The sequence below is a fragment of the Aptenodytes patagonicus genome, chromosome 11 (assembly GCF_965638725.1).
Source record: "Aptenodytes patagonicus chromosome 11, bAptPat1.pri.cur, whole genome shotgun sequence".
NCBI classification, from domain to species: Eukaryota; Metazoa; Chordata; class Aves; order Sphenisciformes; family Spheniscidae; genus Aptenodytes; species Aptenodytes patagonicus.
In genome coordinates, this window is record NC_134959.1 from 4,561,733 (window position 1) to 4,582,167 (window position 20,435).

Consider the following 20,435-nt stretch of genomic DNA (forward strand, 5'->3'; position numbering starts at 1 on the left):
AAATATTTGAATTGGTCATTCTAGTTTTTAGTCATAGTCCACTCCAGAACAATTCAGGCGATAACTAAGTTAAATATGTATGTGACTTTAAAAGGTTGTTCAGAAAAGAAATACAGAATACTATATATCAACAGTTACTGTTGAGAACTGTTGAGAAAATGAAAACATAGAATGTTCATTTGAATTCACAACACTGAATGGTCTATCAAACCAATCTCTTTAAATGTTCATTTCGTGTCTACAGAATGACCATCAGGAACAATATTACAGCTCTTAGGGAAGGAGCTGTATTTGCTAGTAACATTTTCCTCTTTTGCATTCCAAACACACATCTTCTAAACTGTCATATTTTTTCATGTCTATACTTCTGGAACATGTTTGGATGGTTTAAAATGTGCGTAAAATGCCATTTCCCACCTAATTGACTCAATAAAATGTAATGTCATTAAGTACATTTTAAATATGCTGATGTACAATTGGAGGGTATTTCTACTTGTCATGTCTATACGACTAGGTCTATAAACATCCTGTCTCGAATTATGTACATACATATGGACTTCTGTGCCATTTCAGGCCCCATTAACTTTAGGTGGGCTCCCAAAGCCAACTGCACAACAAATTGCAGGACTGAGTCCACCTGCAGAGAAATCAGAGGACGGGACACAGAGGTCTGCGTTAAAAGCGAGATTCAAATCAAGACTGTCTCAATTTGAATGCAATCCCTTAACCCCCAAACCATCCTTTCCTTACTAGCGTCTAATCAACCAAAATCTTTAAGGAGACAAATAACATTGGTATTTTTCTCATACATGCATTTGAGAATGCATCTATACTCACTGATCATTTAGCATTAACAATAATAATGTTAATACGGACAAAAGCATCTGTAACAAAGATAATAAATATTAGCGTAATAGTGGATATTGCTGCTGTTTTTATTGGTTTTAGGAAGTGCAATTTGTATCGCTAGAACTCACTAAATGTCAGTAATTTCCAATTACTTGGGTAGCATAATTTAGCTGCTACTTTAAGTACCCACATGGTATGTGCTCTAATGCAAGAATGTAACTTAAATTAGAATAGTGCAAAAATAAACCCTCAACAAACGACCTCTCACAGTGAAACTCTCCCCATCTTGGTAGTTTTTGAAATTCTAGCCAACATAGGGATATTTTACTTCTGAGAAATGCGAAAATTTATCTTGCAAAATTTCCTAGTCTTCCTAATTAAACTGATTTTTTTTTTAATTAAATGCCACTACTGTGAAAAGTAGAAAATTGCTATAGAAGATTAAAATATGCTAAAACAACTTAAAAGGTAAAAAAAAAAAAAAAAAAAAGTATTGTTTTTAGCAAATTCACCTATTGGAAATGGTTCCCCTGAAGCTTCCTCTTTGGAACTAGATGGAACAGAACAGGGATGAACTTTTTCTTTTTTTCTGGGAAAAACAAAAACCCTACTGTAAAAACTAAATAGTAGTTGAGGCCTGAAAAAAACAGACTACCTGATTGTCTAAAACTAAGCCAAATAACTCACAATAAAGGCTGAAATCTGTGAATCTGCAGGTAACAAATCTGCACTTGTAATGGAAAGAGCAATGACCTTAAAGATCTTTTCCATTTGAGACCTGCTATGATTTGTCTTAGTCTTACGCCATTCAAGAATGCATTGCTTCAGTCTTCAGACATTTGATGTTCCTGCACAAATAACATAGGATATAGAAGAGAGACAGATGCTTCTGTTGCTTTGAAAAATGAACTAGATGAAAGATAACACTGCAGTTTTAACTCTGGCTGTCTACGTTCAGGTAAATTCAAATCCTCCAGTTTAATATAATTTGAATTTTTGTAACAGTTTAATACCAAATACATAATTTTCAAGGGGAGAAAAAAAAAAAAAAAGACATTTTGTCTATTTACCCTGTAGCTGCATTCCTCAAATCAGAAAAACATTATGGTTGGGGACAGCAGGCATTAAAACAGGAAAAGTTAGTGGAAATTAATAGGAAGTTAAATTCAAGGGTACCTCTAAGGCTTCTTTGCAATTGCAGTACAGACACCTGTGCGAGTCTCTGTTTTTCAACACACCTGAGGCCTTTGCCCTCAGTTTAACAAATTAATTTCAATGTGCAGATCTCCAGCTTATTTAATTTCTTCATAGCAGTATTTTCTCCCCAGTCTCTCACTTACTTTCTGTCCATAATAACGGAATACTTTACTTATTTAAGCTCAAGTCAACTTACAACTTTGTAGTCCACTGGCTAGGTTGACAAAAAAAAGTTTCTTTTCAATGGTTGACAGTCAACTAAGGTATCATTTTTTTTTCCAAGAGGAAGTGTTTTAAGTCCAGTCTTTTTCTAACAAGGAAAGTTAAGTAAAATATTATTGCTAGTGTGACTGACCTACTAATGGAATTGCTCTGAATTCTGCTTGTTCGGGACATGACTGTTGTGCCTTTGGTTCTTATTTTAGTCCCTTAATTCAACACAATTGAATCTAACTTGGTCTTTTGTGTTGGTAGAATATAAAAGGAACTATGAAATGCAATTATCATTCTATGATTATGCAATTAAGTGAAATAATAATTGTCAAATCAAAAGTCCAGAATTAAAATACTCCTTTAAATAATAATAATAATAGTAATAATAATAATAATAAAATTGGTAATTGATATAAAACCTAGTTCTGCCAGCTAGAGTAGTTCTTTCTCAGTCTCCCATAGGGCCTGGGGCAGTTTTTGTTGCTCAGTTCATTATGACAATATACACAAATTTGTTTTTACCTTTGTCTTTTACTTTTTTAGCTTGTTTTGTTTTCTCAGTCACCTGTCTTAAGTCCCAAAAGTTCTTTGATGTGTGCCTTTGATTTGGCTTGTTCTGACCAAGTTCCTTATGGAAACTTACTCTGCCAGAGGACAAAAACCAGCTTTACCAACCTCAATGTATCTTGAGAAGAGATTGCTGTTAAATGTCTGTTAAACACATATTTACAATGATTTGTTGCGAAATTGGTGATACTTAAGCAAAATTTTCAAGGACAGCTCTTCTCCCTTTTAGGTATTGTTCAACCAATACCTAAATGAAATATCAGCTACCAATCTGTAGGTTGCAAAAAGGGGCACATTTTTTCCCTCTATCTGTCCCTCATCCTTATGGAATGTTGTAGATACTCTCTTACTAAAAATGTTCGGGAGCCTTCCAGAGGGAACTTGTTTATAATTCTAGCATTGTTGAGAGCATCAAGTTGGTTACATTCATTCTGAACAGAGCTATTTTAGCTGTGTCAGTTGAAAACATGAGATGTCCCTTACAGCAGTAAGGGACAACATGGACAATCTCAGACCCAGCACCTGATATGCTGCATAACATGCTTTCTCTTTCTCTCACTTTTTCTCTTCCTCAAGTAGTTGTCCTGGTTTCGGCAGGGGTAGAGTTAATTTCCTTCCTAGTAGCTGGTACAGTGCTGTGTTTTGGATTTAGTATGAGAATAATGTTGATAACACACCGATGTTTTAGTTGTTGCTAAGCAGTGCTTACACTAGTCAAGGACTTTTCAGCTTCTTGTGCCCTGGCAGTGAGAAGGTGCACAAGAAGCTGGGAGGGGGCACAGCCAGGACAGCTGACCCCAGCTGGCCAAAGGGACATTCCCTACCATGTGACGTCATGCTCAGTACATAAACTGGGGAAAGCTGGCCGGGGGGGGCCGCTGCTCGGGGACTGGCTGGGCATCGGTCTGCAAGTGGTGAGCAATTGCATTGTGCATCACTTGCTTCGTATATTATTATTATTACATTATTATTATTATTGTTGTTATTATTTTATTTCAACTGTTAAACTGTTTTTATCTCAACCCATGGGTTTTTCTCACTTCTACTCTTCCAATTCTCTCCCCCATCCCACCGGGGGGGAAGGGGGGCGGGGAGCGAGCGAGTGGCTGTGTGGTGCTCAGTTGCCGACTGAGGTTACACCACAACAGTAGTCATAGAATCATTAAAGTTGGAAAAGACCTCTAAGATCATTGAGTCCAACCGTCGACCCAACACCACCATGCCCACTAAACCATGTCCCTAAGCACCTCATCTACTCATCTTTTAAATACTTCCAGGGATGGGGACTCAACCACTTCCCTGGGCAGCCTGTTCCAATGTTTCACCACTCTTTCAGTAAAGACATTTTTCCTCACGTCCAATCTAAACCTCCCCTGGCACAACTTGAGGCCATTTCCTCTCGTCCTATCGCTAGTTACTTGGGAGAAGAGACCGACCCCCACCTCGCTACAACCTCCTTTCAGGTAGTTGTAGAGAGCGATGAGGTCTCCCCTCAGCCTCCTTTTCTCCAGGCTAAACAACCCCAGTTCCCTCAGCCGCTCCTCAGAAGACTTGTTCTCCAGACCCCTCACCAGCCTCGTTGCCCTTCTCTGGACACGCTCCAGCACCTCAACGTCCTTCTTGTCGTGAGGGGCCCAAAACTGAACACAGTATTGGAGGTGCGGCCTCACCAGGGCCGAGTACAGGGGCACGATCACTTCCCTACTCCTGCTGGCCACACTATTTCTGATACAGGCCAGGATGCCATTGGCCTTCTTGGCCGCCTGGGCACACTGCCGGCTCATGTTCAGCCGGCTGTCAACCAGCACCCCCAGGTCCTTTTCCACCAGGCAGCTTTCCAGCCACTCTTCCCCAAGCCTGTAGCACTGCATGGGGTTGTTGTGGCCGAAGTGCAGGACCCAGCACTTGGCCATGTTGAATCTCATATGGTTGGCCTCGGCCCATCGATCCAGCCTGTCCAGGTCCCTCTGCAGAGCCTTCCTACCCTCGAGCAGATCAACACTCCCGCCCAACTTGGTGTCGTCTGCAAACTGACTGAGAGTGCACTTGATCCCCTCATCCAGATCATCGATAAAGATGTTGAAGAAGACCGGCCCCAAAACTGAGCCCTGGGGAACACCGCTCGTGACCGGCCGCCAACTGGATGTAACTCCATTCACCACAACTCCCTGGGCCCGGCCGTCCAGCCAGTTTTTTACCCAGCGCAGAGTACACCTGTCTAAGCTGTGAGCCGCCAGCTTCTCTAGGAGAATGCTGTGGGAGACGGTGTCAAAGGCCTTACTGAAGTCCAGGTAGACCACATCCACAGCCTTTCCCTCATCCATCCTAGTCCTCCCTGACTAGGAACCCAGATCTATTTTTTGATATGTTCTTTTACCTCAATCTGAATTACTAAATTCTAAATTATATCTGAATATTTTGGTCCTATCTTATCTCCAGTAGTGGCTAGGAAAAGCTGACAGAGGACAAGATGCCACTATACTAGGTCTCATCTTAAACATTGTGTCTGCATTAATGACAGAGAAGATTTAATATTCTTTCCAATACTTGTTAGCATTAACTATTATAACTTTGGAAAGTCCTCTACCTGTCCACTATACATATTTCCAGCTTGGCTTCAGCAATTCCCAGTGGTAATAAGTTAGGTTAAGTGCAAAGATGCTCCCTTTTTCAATCACCTCTGTATTCACCGTCTTTTAATTCCACCAAACACCTTACTGTTTCGTTGTGGAAAGCCAGCAATCTGCCCGTATACTTTGGCATCTTACATCTTCTATTTCTGGCTGAGAACAACTCCTAAATTTTTCTTGTTCCAAGTATATCTACCTTTCCAAGGGCTTCTGGGCAACTCTGCAGTCTGTATCCCATTATCCCTCAATATATGGAACACAGTAGGGCAGCTACAGAATAGGCGAAACTGCTGCTTTAATCAGTTTTAATCAGGCTCTCCAATTCTATGCTCAGATACTTCAGAAATCTACCACATATGACTTCTTCCATGATTTACAAAGGAGGCACATATTCTAAGTATAGATAATAATTGTACCATTTAAATGATAATGCCAAGATGTTTTGTATGGGGAGGAGATTCACACAGGGCATTTTTACCACGAACAGCTCTTTCATAGGGCTATCTATCCTCACACCAGATGCCAAATACAAAAAGAAATACTTTGGCATGAATAACAAAGTTCATTTGACTGAAGGATTTACGTCCTAGGAACAAGAGCCTCATAAAACATAAACACTGGGAGCAAAGTGAGCCACGTAAGGGCTTTTGCAAAAATTAAACCCATAACTTTCCACTAGAAATGGGATATTTCATCTGTTCAATAAGCACTAAAGTTCTCTTTGTTTTTATGGCATCATAATCTTTGATTACTCTGATAAATATTTGGACTATACAAAACATTGCAATTGAACTAATCGCAGTTATAAAAAAAACTATGTATGAAAATGAATTGAGAATGCAATGATACCAACACATTTTAGAGAAGTTCAAATACAGAACCATGTTATTTTAACTGGCTCCTGGCCTCATTCTTTTATGTCTCCATGTAGTCATTTACACCTGAGGAAAATGGTTATGAACATTGTTATGCTTGCTGGCTTTGCACAAGCAGGATTAGGTAGCTGTACCAGACATGGAATACCACCCTCGCTCTGTGTGACTAGGTGATCCCAAACCACGCAACTGAACAGTAGCAAATTTTAGCAACAAAATGTAGTCCTGTGCTGAGGATTATGTCTCTCTATGCTGAAGTCTATTTGTGGGATTCATGCTCTCACTCACAACAACTGCGTATAAAAGAGCCTCTGTCCCAAGAGGGAAACCCTTCCTTCCCCTTCCCTTCAACTCACCCACGATTTCCCTTTGTTTTGGTTTTATTGCTCAGACAACAGACCGGAACATCACGCTGCTGGCAGATTATGTGCATAATCTTTCTCCACTCTTTGTTTAAGATTACAACTGTCTCCATACTTGTTGCAGTACTCTGAGCGAATGTAAGGTTGCAGAATGGCTCTAGGCATGTCTGTATTGTTTCACAGTGTGAAGACTATTCAGTGCTACTTATTCTTTTACAGTAGGAGAGGGAATCCCTCCGTCATTCAGAACACCACACAGCATTCAGATGCCAGGGGCCTATATTCTGCCCACAGCTGAGCTGGAGAAGATCTGTAGTCAAGAAGAAGAGTAACTCAAGAAGAGCTTTCCAACACCTAGAACGGCTTTTTATAATTCAATGTAAGGAAAATAATCAGACTTCTTTGGGGGCTAGAAAAAAGCAACGTGATTACTTTCAAAAGCAAAAAGCTTTTCTCTACCTCATTGTATTCTGGGCAGATGCATTAATGTAAATAAAGTTCAAGTGCAAATCATGTCAGATAAGAAAGTAATTCCAGTGGTGAAAGTCATGCCTAGTATAGCACCAGCAACATTTATGAAGTGGTAACAAGAATGTATATGAATCAATGCGCTGCATATTTATATCACTGATGTGATAGCGTAACGTGCTGTCAAATATTTTTAACATATTACTTTTAACAGCTGAAGTCTGCATTTGGTTCCGGCAGACTAAACCCAGAATAACTGAACCAAACCCAGTGGAGATACTTCAGATGTCACTGATTGGAACAAAGAACAGGAATTTGCACTTAGCATTTATATAGTCCTTTTCATCTTCAAAGAGCATCACAAACATCAGCTAGTTCTAATTCTCTCACAATGACCTTCATGCTAACCTTTTGGGATAAAAGTAATATACTATAAGAAAAAAACCTGACTAGATGTGTAATCAAGCATACACCAAGCCTCAGATGTGTAAACTATCTCTGCCTTGAACTCTATCTCTGCCTCATGGTAGATTTTATCTCATCAAGAATATAAGGCCTTTCACCATGGTTCAGGTATTAATTCACCATACAATGTATTTTACTAACATAAGATGACGCTAATAACCCTTGAATAACAGATTTACTATCATAGTTGTAGGGTTCAGCTATTCCTTTTTAACAGACAAGGAACTCAAAATAATACTGCATTAAAAAATTTGCTGGAAGCTGTCACAGGACAAACCAGGGACACATCTAGGTTAGATGTTGGGATTCCATGGCTTTGAATTCCTACTCTTCAGTCATTCTGGGATTTTTTTTTACTCCTTCCAATTCAAATTGGGAATTTTGTAAGCCTCTTTTAGAAAGCTTTCTCAGAAGCAGCAGAAGCTTCCTTTACATATCAGTTCTCTCTGCCCTCCAACCCAGACTTGCAGATTGATCATCAGTTCTGGGTGGCTCTGAGCCCAGAATCTTGAATAAGTTCCTCACGTTCCAGTTGCTTGCGCACTTTATGCAGAGGAATAGATTGAAGCAGACAGTACTCATTTTCATGGTGACCCAGAACAGCTATTGTTACAAGAACACCTTTAATCTCCTGTTTCTGTTTTTGAATTTAATTCAAGTGGGGAGAGATGAAAGAAAGCGTCTCACAAATCTGCTACTACAGCTGGTACTTCTTAGTTTATTGTATGCTAGCTCTATTTCTCTTTGATTCTTCTTAAAATTATTGCTTCTATTTCTTACTTTGACAACCAGGCATTTGTTGCTATTTTTTGACTACGAAAAAACTCCCTCCCCTCCCTCTTTCTTATAGCTACCTCCTCAGGAAAAAAAGACCAAACTTACTGCATTATGATATCCATGTATGAATTTAACTTCTCCCTCGGTAGGTTTTCTTATGCAGCGTACAAATGAGCAGCTAAACAATACTTGGTTACTTACAGTTCAGGAAAAGACTTACAAAATAAACTGAAGAGTGAAAGAAGGATAAGGGTCATGCTGATATGAAGGGCATCAGTTGCACTGCAGTCCATTTTGGATTTCTTGCAGGAACACACTTGTAATTTCAGTTCTGTGTTGTTAGTCAGAGGCGGTTTTCCAGAATCTGTCACTGAGATTGGGATGTTGTAATTGGCCTTTTTCAGGTTTTGAAGCAGGATGACCTGGGCATGAGTATCTGCAAAGGATAAGGTGAGAATTAGCCAAATAGCGGTTGTTTGGAAGGGAAGAGGAATCTGCAAACAATATCAGACATGCCACAGTTACTCATGGAAATTAAGAAGAAAACAAGAACACTCTAAGGAAAAGATTAAAGAATTGAATTGGAGGTAAGAAGAGGCAGTACAGAAATTCTTTCATGGGCTGAGAGCTAATAGCAAACTTATTCCAAACCCCACCAAAAGAAAGACTTTTAAGAGCTCCTTTTGTTGAAATGTGTTATTTGGTCTGGAAATTATTGGCAGAATTTGCCTATGGAAAGTAATATACTAATGAAATGCTAAGGCATGTAATCCCCAAAGCAACACAAAAGGGAAGAATATATCTATTTTCCAAAAGAAAAAATCCTTCTTGCAAGGACGTACAGACAAAGCTGCTTAACTCCTTCCCCAGTTTGACTGAGAAGGCAGCAAAGGGAAGTAATGCCCCTTCAAATCCACAGATCGGCTCCACCTGAGCAACAGTGGGTCATAACAGCTATTGGTACCCAGGTGAGTGTGCTAACTCTTTTAGGGGGTTTAACAGAGCAGTGGTTTGATGTTTGCAGAACAGCAAAGAAAATGACTCCTCTACTTTGTCCTGCAGGCTGGTACAGACATCACATCCATCCTTAGTTTTTTCTAAGAAGAATATGAAATGAACTGCTAAAAGATTTAATAGCGACAGAGATAAATAATACATGCTGGAAAACAAATAGAAATAATCTACATTAACAAGAAATATAGTACTTTGTGCCCACAATTTGCCATACGAACCTTCTGCAATTGCACAGCATGTGCTTTGATCTCTTACCAATAGTGTATGGTCCCAGTGCATTTGGGTATTTTATTTGTGAAGAGTTCAAATACTTAAAATCAGGAAGTTTTTCAAGTACATTGCTAAAGCCCATGAAAAAGTTTCATGCTGTCCTATAGCAGAACCTTGTGCATCTCATGCAAACAAATTCCGTGCTATGAAATGTGGTAACCTTCAGAAAACTATAAGTCATTAGCAGCCTTTCTTTAATGCAAAGCTAAAAGAGAAAAGTTTGGTCAACGTAATAAGAAGAGGAAAAAAGTTCAGATTTCAGAGAAAATGCAGACAGTATGTCCCGCCAGGCAGCTGGTCCGAGCAAAAACAGCACAGTGTAAAGCAGCAGCAATGGGTCCATCCTGCAAGACTTTCCTGCACGACTGCTCCTGAATTCACATAACAGGCAGCCTCAGGGTGAGTATACTGGGATGTAGAGGTGGGAGGGCTCAATGCATAAGAAAAAAAGTAACAGACTTACTGTTAATCTTGGTGATTCTCCACAATTTTTCTGGGCCAGATTGCTTACTCAGTTCAAATTGGAATGGATCTGTGTTGGGATGAAGGTCTTTGTCTGATGCTCCTAGTACCACTACCCTGAGATCTTTTGCATCGTCACAAACTTTTGCCAGTGTTGGATAAAGGGACGGGACATTGTCATTGACATCCTCCAAGGTGATGTGTAAAGTTCCTGTACCTGTAGCGGGAGGGTTACCTATATGAAAAAAGAAATGTATGTTTATTAAATCATACTTCCATAAACACTTGCTCTTATTTGTACCTGCATGCTTGCAAAGGGAATAATTTTTATAGTTCTTACCTCTGTTATATGAAAATTATTGCTTTAAAAAATGATGAGTCACTATTGTAAATTCATTGTTGTATTTTCAGAATGAAGCCTGTCTGATTCTCTACAGTATGGATTATTATTCTAAGGAAACCTCTGGGAGAGGAATATTTTGAAGTTAAAATGAGATTAGGACATGAATAGATATCTGGAAAAGAATCTGTTCATAAACACATACTGAGAGAAACATAGTAGGAAACATCCCCTAGATAGACAGCATGGTATTAAAAGAATCAAGAACACGACAAGTAAGAGGAAAAATGACAGCAGAGAGGAATCAATTTGTATGGTGGGTGCCCATAAACAGAACAGGACCAGATCATTCCCCAACAACCCTTAGGGCCACATTTAGTTATGTCAGCAGAAGTGAAAGCTGTCAACATGCAACTCTGGAAAATGAGATCTTTTATTTACCCAGAGCCACCCTCTGTTAGCAGTGGAGTTTCAAGCTTTCTCAAATTATTTGCCAGCCTGCCTCAGCCCTGACCTGAACGAACCAGCTTCAGAGGCGAGGATGGTGTTTATTCACCATGGTACCGCTACAAGCCTTTGCGCCAAGGCTGTGACTGACAAACCAGCCGTGGCGCTGGAAGTGTTTGTAATGGAGACGTCAGCCCACTGGGAGCCAGACTGAGACTAGCACCTCATTTCACAGAGGTCAGAGAGGAGCTGACAAGTGGTAATAACTTTCAGTCACTACAGATGTGTGCCATGGTTGAGCCAGCAACCTACGGCTTTCAGTCTAAAGCTCAATATCTTATTACAGATCCCTTTGCCAACCCATTTTAACTGATCTCAAAGTTTTCTAAATGCACATTACTTCCTTCATTGTATACCATACTTAATTTCTCATTTGAAATGCTGCACTTCTGGGTTGTTTGTGTGACTCGTTTTTCTGGTTTAGCACACAAGTTCTATGATCTCTGCGCTTCCCTTAGCTATAAACCCTTAGCAGGTAGAAAGGATTCAAGAGGTTGCACTTAACCTGTAAAGCACTGGTGCAATGTGTCATGGTAGTTTTAAGTTTAGCACGGAGAGAGGTACACTTTAGCATAATTACCCTGCCTATAGCAGCCCAATAAACTATGGAATTATTGCTGCACTGTGAGTGCATCCTAAGGGAGAAGTAAATACCCTGCGGTCTGGATCTGATAAACTACTAACTGTAGCAGAATGCAATTAGTCCTTTCAATAACAAATGTTACTAATAGTGGCACTTCATCTGTTTCATGCACACATAAATGCATAACAAAGGCAGAATTTTCATAGTTCTTTAGCTTTCCCCCCCTCCTCATCTTGCACTTTGTCATCAGAAGGGTTAGGGTTGAGTTCTTTTTAATGAAAAAGAAATTATTTTTCACTTTTTATTGGACTAATTGAATTTGCAGAAAGACTCCAATACATTTTTTGTTCTTGATATATTATTAAGTCATATGGCAGAATGGATGAAAAGACATTCGAGTATTTGAAAAATGATCATAAAAGCCAGCCTTTCATGCACTTAATTAAACTGCTGTCTTTAATTTTGAATGCATTATTTCCACACTGGACTGATAATGTCTTATGCACTGCCCTTCTTATCTTTCTCTGAAGTCAGTAATATTAAAATCTGCCTTTTGAAATTAAGAAGCCAACAGCATTATGAATGTACTGTTATTTTGTCAAACGCAGATATGGCTGCATTTTCTCTGCCATGCAAATGTTTCACTATCTTTGTATGGCTTCTGGGCCAGTCAACTATTATGCACAAATAGAGAGAAAGGAAATTGCTTCTGTCCATTTCAATGACTTATTGTCTGGTTGGTTTATTTACAATGATTTAAACAAAATCTTTTGGTGATTTATGAAGACCTCCAAAAGAAAAATAAGCAAATGTCAAGGTCATAAACTGAAGCTTGTTAACACGCATGTCATAAAAAGTACAACAAAAAATGAATCAAGGAAAAATGGTCACAACATATCCATTGGGAATATATGACTTTTATAAATTTGACAGTATTATGCCTTTGAAATAGTCCAAAAATCCCATGATCTCCAGACAGCTTTGGTTTTGAAATGAAAGATTTCCATAGCGTATTTTAATTCTGAAATAAAACTTCTCTTAATTTGTATTGTAAAACCTTGCAGCTGAAAGCAGAATTAATGCGTAAACCAAGACATAAAGGGCTCTGTCCAACAGCCCTGGGGAGCAGCTTTTCAAAAGAGCTCAGCTCCCATTTTTGTCACTGAACTGAATTGGCCATTCCTCCTGAGGCCAAACACTTTAAACCTTTAGTTGCCTTTAGAGCCATAGATAGAGACAATTTCAAATTCCTGCTAAGGCTCCCACAAGTGGCATAGCTGTGAATATACTATGACAAACAGAGAATGAAACAGCATTGCTCACGTGTGTAAAAGCTACTAAAACAGAGACTAAAGGATGGCTAATTTATACTGAAAGTCAAAACTTGGTATTGAATCCTGATTTTAATAATCTAGGGCAAGACTGTGAACCTTAACAAGTAATCTTCAATGAGACCTAAATCTAAGTAAGGTCTTTCAAGTTAGTTAAGGTCTGTGGGACTGGAAGTTTGATCAGCAACACTAAAAAAGTACAGATTCATCTTAGAACATGCTGCAATTGGACATGTATGATACGCTTATCTGAATTGGATCAGGACTGGTAATGACTTCGTATCCTGGCATTAGACTGCATACGAAGCTTCTAATAGCAGACTTCAGTTAGGCAACAGCTACTGCTGTTGTAAGATGCAACAAGTGAAAAACAGACTAACTAAAGTAATTCTATTTCATGAGTTAGAGAGTGCCATAGCATATGATGGGGTCTATTGTCTGGGAACTAGAATCTGTAATGCAAGGGACTGTTACCAGGAGATGTAGATGTTAAATTGGATTTTAGTGCTATCAGCATAAATGACCATGTTGCTAACTTTATTTTAAAAAAATAACTTCAAAAGAAATATTATAGAAACAGATACTTTGTATACTTCTGTGTACTTGAATTTTAACGAAAAGCCATGCAGAATCATATTAGAATTATTAGTGTGAAGTCTTAAATTATAAGTCCTCTGTAGAAACACACGGCCAAGAAATTTGAAAACTGGCATTCAGTTTTGGTCCAAAAAGTTCCTGTAGGAACCATGATGGCATTTAGACATCTAACTACTCAAATGAGACTTCCAATCAGGTAGTTAGTTTCTTAAAAGATACCAATTACGCACAATGATGGCCATGGACTAAGATGACATTTCTCTTAAGTATCAAGACTTGCATAAAATGGCATGTCTAACAAGCAATCATATGGTTGAATGGCTGATGATGCATTTAATCTGAGAATAACATTTTTATGGACATGAAGAGCCATTTCATGTTCCACTTTCTAGTTTTTCTACAGAAATGTGATGCTGTTGCGTACAGATTTCTAATATGGCTGAGCTGTGCTCCATGAAATTAAAGACAGTATCTGGAGTGCTTTGAAACTGAATTAAGACATTCCTAATCAGTGTACATTCAAATATCAGCAACTTTCATTTATTTTAAATGACAGCAAACATACAAAGTTAGGAATTGCCACACAGCAGGTGAGATTTTCTGATATGTCTCGCACAATAAGAAGGCAAACACCCCTAAAAAGTCCGTGAAAGTTGAGGACTTAATTTTTGGGGGTATCCAAAGAAAAACTCATAGTGTGACTGAGGGTTGCCTACAGAGCATCCTATTTCTTTGCCTGATGTAAACACACCTGCACTTCTATCTTGTCTTCCTACTGTTAGCATCATAAAAGGCTGATAGAAGGACCCACCCTGCATGAATAAGTCCACAGTCATGTCTCAATGTCTCACCACATCTTGTGCAGGCATATCTACAGAAGCTTAAAGATAGTCAATGCAGGTGTTAACAACTGTGTCGCCTCAAATCATTAATATGAGAGCTGTTTTTGTATGTTTTAACTCAAAGTGTGACTTTCATGGAGCATTTGGAGTTCATACATTTTTTTCACTCAATGCTAAGGAAGCCGTGAGGAACATAACACTGGCTATACTGGTATCTGGGCCATGTCAACCTGCAATTTTCACATTCAGTAGTATTTTTCTCCACTAACTGAGCTCTATCAACAACAGCAACAGTGGAAGAAACAATTTAGGCACTTCACTGTTGGAATCACAGTTCTCATGTTTAGGCACTATATTATCTTCTAGGAGTACAGCTGGGCGTGAGGGTAGTTAAAAGTAGCCATCCATCTACACTAAATTGCCAGTGTGTACTTACAGAAGCTGGTCAGAAACATTGTTCTAAACTGGTAGAACATTTTCAAGATGGAAGAGCTGTTTAAATGCATCTCAAAGAGAAAAAAAGTCATGAAGATTTAATCCTTTTCTTCCAGCTTTCCCTTTCCAATTTGCAGCAAATCTCAAGATTAGCCTAAATGACCCTGATTACATTTTCCAAGCGTTCAAAAATGTATTCAAAACTTAGCAAACGAATAGATTTGGTCATTTGAGATTATGGTGAGGTTAGATTGTCCTTGAAAATGAAGGTGAGTATTCCTTAAAGCAGTGGAAAGGTTCTCAGTAACATATCCAAGTAATACAATTGCTTGAACGTTGCTACTTAAAACAGAAAATCATATTCTTTGGTCAACAGACCACCCAAAATCAAAGAATTAAACTGACGTTGTCCATCCTACCTTGAGCTTTCTGAATTCTGAAATTTTTAAATCTCTCTTTGGAATGACTGAGGTGTATGTTTTTTCTTTTAGAATTGGGTATTTAAAATATTTTTAAGATTTAGAGGATATTGTAAAGTAAACAGATTGGGTATAATAAGAATATTTGTTCAGGTAAATAAAATTTCATTTAAGTTGTGAAACCCAACAGGAAAATCCTCAAGAAATGTTTTCCCTTCTAGTTTGACTCTTTTTGTTAGTTTGACACCAAACTTGACTTGATCTAAAATAGCACAAGTTGCACAAGGGAGAACAAGGATTATCAAACACAAAAAAGGTACATTTCCACATGCCATGTGAAAATGGGCTTTGAATAACTCAGATGAAAGTCAGTTTACTTGTAAGTAATATAATTTGTTTAGTGGCACAAGTAAGGAACAAAGCATTGATAATCAACTAACAAGAAAAATGCCAGACACACAAATCAAAAAGCGTTAAGACTGGGAGACAATGAGACTGCATGTTTTCATTTATATTGAGAAAGTTCACCTAATGGTATCAAAAGCTAAACATAGGAGATGTTCTCTATTTAGAACTCTGATGGTTTGTATCTTGGTCATTATAGCAAAGGGATATTTATGTAAATGCCTTTACATACCAAAATCTAATTAGAAACAAATATGAAAAATAGGAATTTAATTTGAACTATTATGCTTTTTTTTTTTTAAGAACATCAGAGGCCTTGGATTCTGGCAATATTTATCAAATTTCCAAAGAAGAAAAATCAACCATTCTAGAGAATCCAGCTGCCACACGGATCTAAGCTACAGCATTGCTGGAAGCCAGAACAGTTTTTAGGAAGAATGGAGTATGAACGACGGTTCATATGCTCATTATGAATGGTAAAAAGACTTCTGTACTCATTTCTTCTGATTAAATTAAGCTTCCAGCACCATCAAATTAATACATATTATCTATGCCCTTCTATGCCATGATGCAGAAATTACAAGGCCATTTAATTCCTAGAGCAAGCAACAGGGTATCCATTGCCATATAGATTTCCTCTCAAGCTGACAGAGTGGAAACTCATTTATTCTAAATTTTACTAGAATATTTATGGTTTACCATTTAGCAGCAGTTTTTAATCCACTTGCACTATGTAACCCAGAAAGCTGAATTCCAACTTTTTTTCCTGCTTTTACTTTTTTGCTGGCTAACAAAGTTACACTGATACAAAATGGGTGAGCAACTATAGTAAGAACAAAATTTCTTCATATTTGAGCAGGAAAAAAAGCCTTTGAGAATGTGGGTTTGCTAATTTCTGGCACAATTACCTTTCCTCTGAACCATCATGAATAAAGCCTTATCTCTTAAAACTTCTATAAACTACATTTGAACCATAGTCATATTGAGGTCAATTTGGAACTGCAATGATGCCTACAGAATTTCCTTCATTTTACTCCCATGTAACTAACTGTAAAATGTAGGACTGCCTAGGATCTCTCCTTGGATATGGATTTTTCACCGATTTCTCTATTTTCAGCTTCATATTTGCCTGAAGGAGAACACAGCAAGAAAGGAGGAGAATAAAGAATGAAGAGAGTGTTGCAGAAGTTCCCAAATTGTTTGGAGGAAGCAATGCGGCCAGACTGTGCAGTACGTGGTTAGGCTAAGTAACATGTTCTCTCTTTAAATTACTATACTTCAAATATGGGCTGTGAGAAATAATGCTTCATGCTTTCTAATGATACTGCTATGAAAATCTAAACACAATTTTTTTGTCTCCTCCCTCATGTTATTTTTTTCCCCTCCATATGCTGTTTTTCCAATCAGAAAATGTGCGCATACTAGGTGATTTGGCAGCAGGTCCCCCCACTGCAGGCACAAATCCCATTCAGACAGGCGTATTCCATTACGTTTTGTGTGCAAGCTGAACTCCATGAATGGTTCAACCAAAGTAAATGGAAACAGTAGAGTGGGAAGATACCAAAATTTGGGTGTGCTGCTCAGAATCTGACATATTTGAAAACTGGTCTCATAAATGCCATATGCTGACATTTTGTATAAAAGAGGTCCCAAATTTCCCATGAGTTGAAATTTCCTATGCATTTTCCGTATGTATTGGCATATAGATATTTTTCAACATTTATAAAATAAATAGTCTTTAAAAGTTACAATCCGTCATTCATTCACTCAAATAATATATGCAGATCCTATTTTTGAGTAATTACATTTCAAAAGAGCACAGCTCTTTCAGCATATCAAATTGCTACTGACATATGCCATCCGTCTTAAATACTGTTTTCAGCATTCTAATTTCTTTTTCTAATCATGAGTCCGTGATGACAAATTAAAACAATATTTTGTGTGCAATTCATATTTTACTGAAATTTAAAATGGCAAGAAATGGATGAGTATTCAATTTATTTTCTCTTCTCAATTAATACAGCAATTAAGATAAGGGGTATAAAACTGGCTTAATTGGGTTGCCATGGCAACTAATTGCCTGATTTCTTCAAAAATAGCATGTTTTAGGTGGAATCAATATCTGGTAATTTAATTATGTACATCATGAAGCAAGAAGACAGGTTAGATACATGTAAGGAAAAGTTCTAATTGCAAATTGTTACACATCTCTTTGTTACTCCAGTTTTTTCCAGATGTTGTCTGTTACTGTTCATTACACATAGTACAGAATGATAATTTTTCTTTTTAATGATTAGGAGTATCGAGACTCGCACAATAAATGAGATTCAGAATTGCTTGGGTGTAGTTCAGCCGGTCCTTGGAAACAAGGAAAAAAGTGAAAACTAGACCCTGACTCACATCTTCCTCATTTTGCTTTGCATGTGCAACAGGGAAATTGAAATAGTGCCACTCAGCTAGCTAATTTATATATATGCAATGGGCCACAGTCATAGAAGCAATATCAAGTGGGTTTTTTTATTTTTAAACTGGCCAGCGTAGCTCAAGGCAAACACTGAAATCACACCAATCTAGAGAGACCTTTTTAGAGTCCTCCATACCTCTTAACCTTTACCTTGCTCAAATACGTATACTCCGTTAAATAAAGGTTACTGCTCCTGAAGCTTATTTCCCGCAGCTCAGCCCTCCTGTTGGACATCCTGCCTGTGACTGTGGATGGCTGCCATGCAAATGCTTGTAACGTCAAACCCTGGGAATGGTGATGGCATGTAGGGAGCAAACCACTTCCAGAAAAGAAAACAGTTGTTTTCAACTCACACAGTATTGCTGTAAGGAACAGTGCTTACTGTGATTTAGTGCATTTAAAGCTACATCAGTTAAAATTTTGAACCCTTAACTCCATCTCTGAGTATCTTTAACATCTGGAAGAGATGCCACATTTTTAATGACATTTATCCTCCTCTAAGTTTAATGTAGTAGAAGTACTTATATTCCCAATTTTTGTCTCAGTAGTCCCCTGGTGATGGGAATAGCAGGGGAAGAGGCTGGCACACTCGCACTAGATGAGAGTACCCGTCTCAGTGGGAGAACATTGCTACCTGGCTTTGTGTGGGTGGTACTCCGCCAGAGTGGAATGAGAAAAGTGAAGTTGATAACTGCCTTTAACCAAATCAGCAAGATTGGGTATTAGTGTTTCACCATTTGTCACCAGCAGCTGACGTACTTGAACGGCATAGGTGTTTTTTCCACATATCAGGCAAACAAAGGTAACCAAAGTTTTTCTTCTAAAGAGACAGAAAAAGTTACACAATGGGGACATTAACTAGGGTATCATGCCCCTCCACAATAACATGAGTAATTATTGCATAACTAAGGTAAATCTGGATATATTTTATTATTCATCCCTCTTAAAGGAAAGGGAGAAACCAATTTTAGCTTTTTTAGATTTCTCACATTTTCCAGATATCTTTTAGCTTCACCTCCAAAATTTTCATGTTTTTCTCCTCCCTTACTTTTTCTAAATTGTGACTCAAACTCTCAGAATACAGGGGAAAAAAAGACCATTCCTGGAGAGTTTTTAGCATGACTGACCTTATGAAAAACACATATAGGTATTCTGCTTTATGATAGTCATCCCAAATAGAATCTGTAGAAAGACACTACAACATGGTCACGCAGCAAATCTCCTGGTAGGTCTGTTCCAAGCAGATTTCTCAAACTCAAATGATTTCTTGTCTGTATTTAACATATGTGTGTTTTACAGATGCACTCCCAATAATTGCACTGTACGCTTGTGATATTGCATTGGTTTTAGTGATTAGAATGCTAAATTCAGGAAATGATTACCATTATTGGCACTTTTGTTAATTGAATGAAACCTCTGACGTTTTCCAAGTTTGCATAAACCTGACTTTGTCCCATTATGAGCTCATTCTCAGATTAAATACAGTTCATGACACTTTAATGTGTTAACTCTGCTTCATGGTATTTCCTACCAGTGTTTAATTTCTTCTTTAATAGACCAGAGACTCTACGTCCACACAAGTCTTTAATAAAAAGTTTTCAAATTCTAAAGACATTACCTTGACCTTTACTAAAATCAAAAGTACAGAGAAAATTAGGATATTCATTCCAATAAGTCCTTCTTAAAGTGAAATTTCCCCCAATAAAAGGTCAAATGGCTTTAAACTAAAGGGGGGTAGATTTAGCCTAGATCTAAGGAAGAAATTTTTTACGCTGAGGGTGGTAAAACACTGGCCCAGGTTGCCCCGAGAGGTGGTGGATGCCCCATCCCTGGAAACCTTCAAGGTCAGGTTGGACGGGGCTCTGAGCAACCTGATCTAGTTGAAGATGTCCCTGCCCACGGCAGGGGGGTTGGACTAGATGACCTTTAGAGGTCCCCTCCAACCCAAACTATTCTATGATTCTATAAAATTAATGCTTTGTCCATCAAATTTGCTCTCACACATTGTTTCAATTATGTTTGGGAAGGTACAGGAACTGTTTAGATCAGAAATAACATAATTCATCCTTAACTACCTTTCTCTGCAATTAATCTGATAATGCTGAAAAATAATATAATAAAGTTAAAAAAGAATATTATAAACTACTAAATTATTTCCTGCAGTGGAATGACTCCATTTTCTACGGTCCATTCATGATTATTGTCCTACTGGTAAAGAATAGTTTTGTGATTTACTGAAAAAAGATAAAGATGTGATGGATTTATATAAAGAACTACCAAGCATGAAGCTCCTGGTTTTACTTCTGACAGAAATCTTCAACATTTTACAACTAAGAAAAATGCCCTGGCACTTGTCCCCTGCA

The 20,435-nt window shown here is 38.2% G+C and overlaps 1 protein-coding gene across 2 annotated transcripts in view; it reads right to left on the reverse strand.

The window, feature by feature from the left end:
- CDH13 (cadherin 13) overlaps positions 1-20,435 on the reverse strand; it is a 525,814-nt gene that overhangs the window by 14,527 nt on the left and 490,852 nt on the right. Inside the window, exons 12-13 of one of the 2 annotated variants that reach the window (XM_076349047.1) lie at positions 10,151-10,384; positions 8,624-8,839 (exon numbers count right to left, since the gene is read on the reverse strand). In XM_076349047.1, the coding sequence (XP_076205162.1) occupies positions 8,624-8,839; positions 10,151-10,384 (450 nt within the window). Of the gene's footprint in view, positions 1-8,585; positions 8,840-10,150; positions 10,385-20,435 lie in introns of those variants that run through there. The other variant, XM_076349046.1, reaches the window with a different exon arrangement.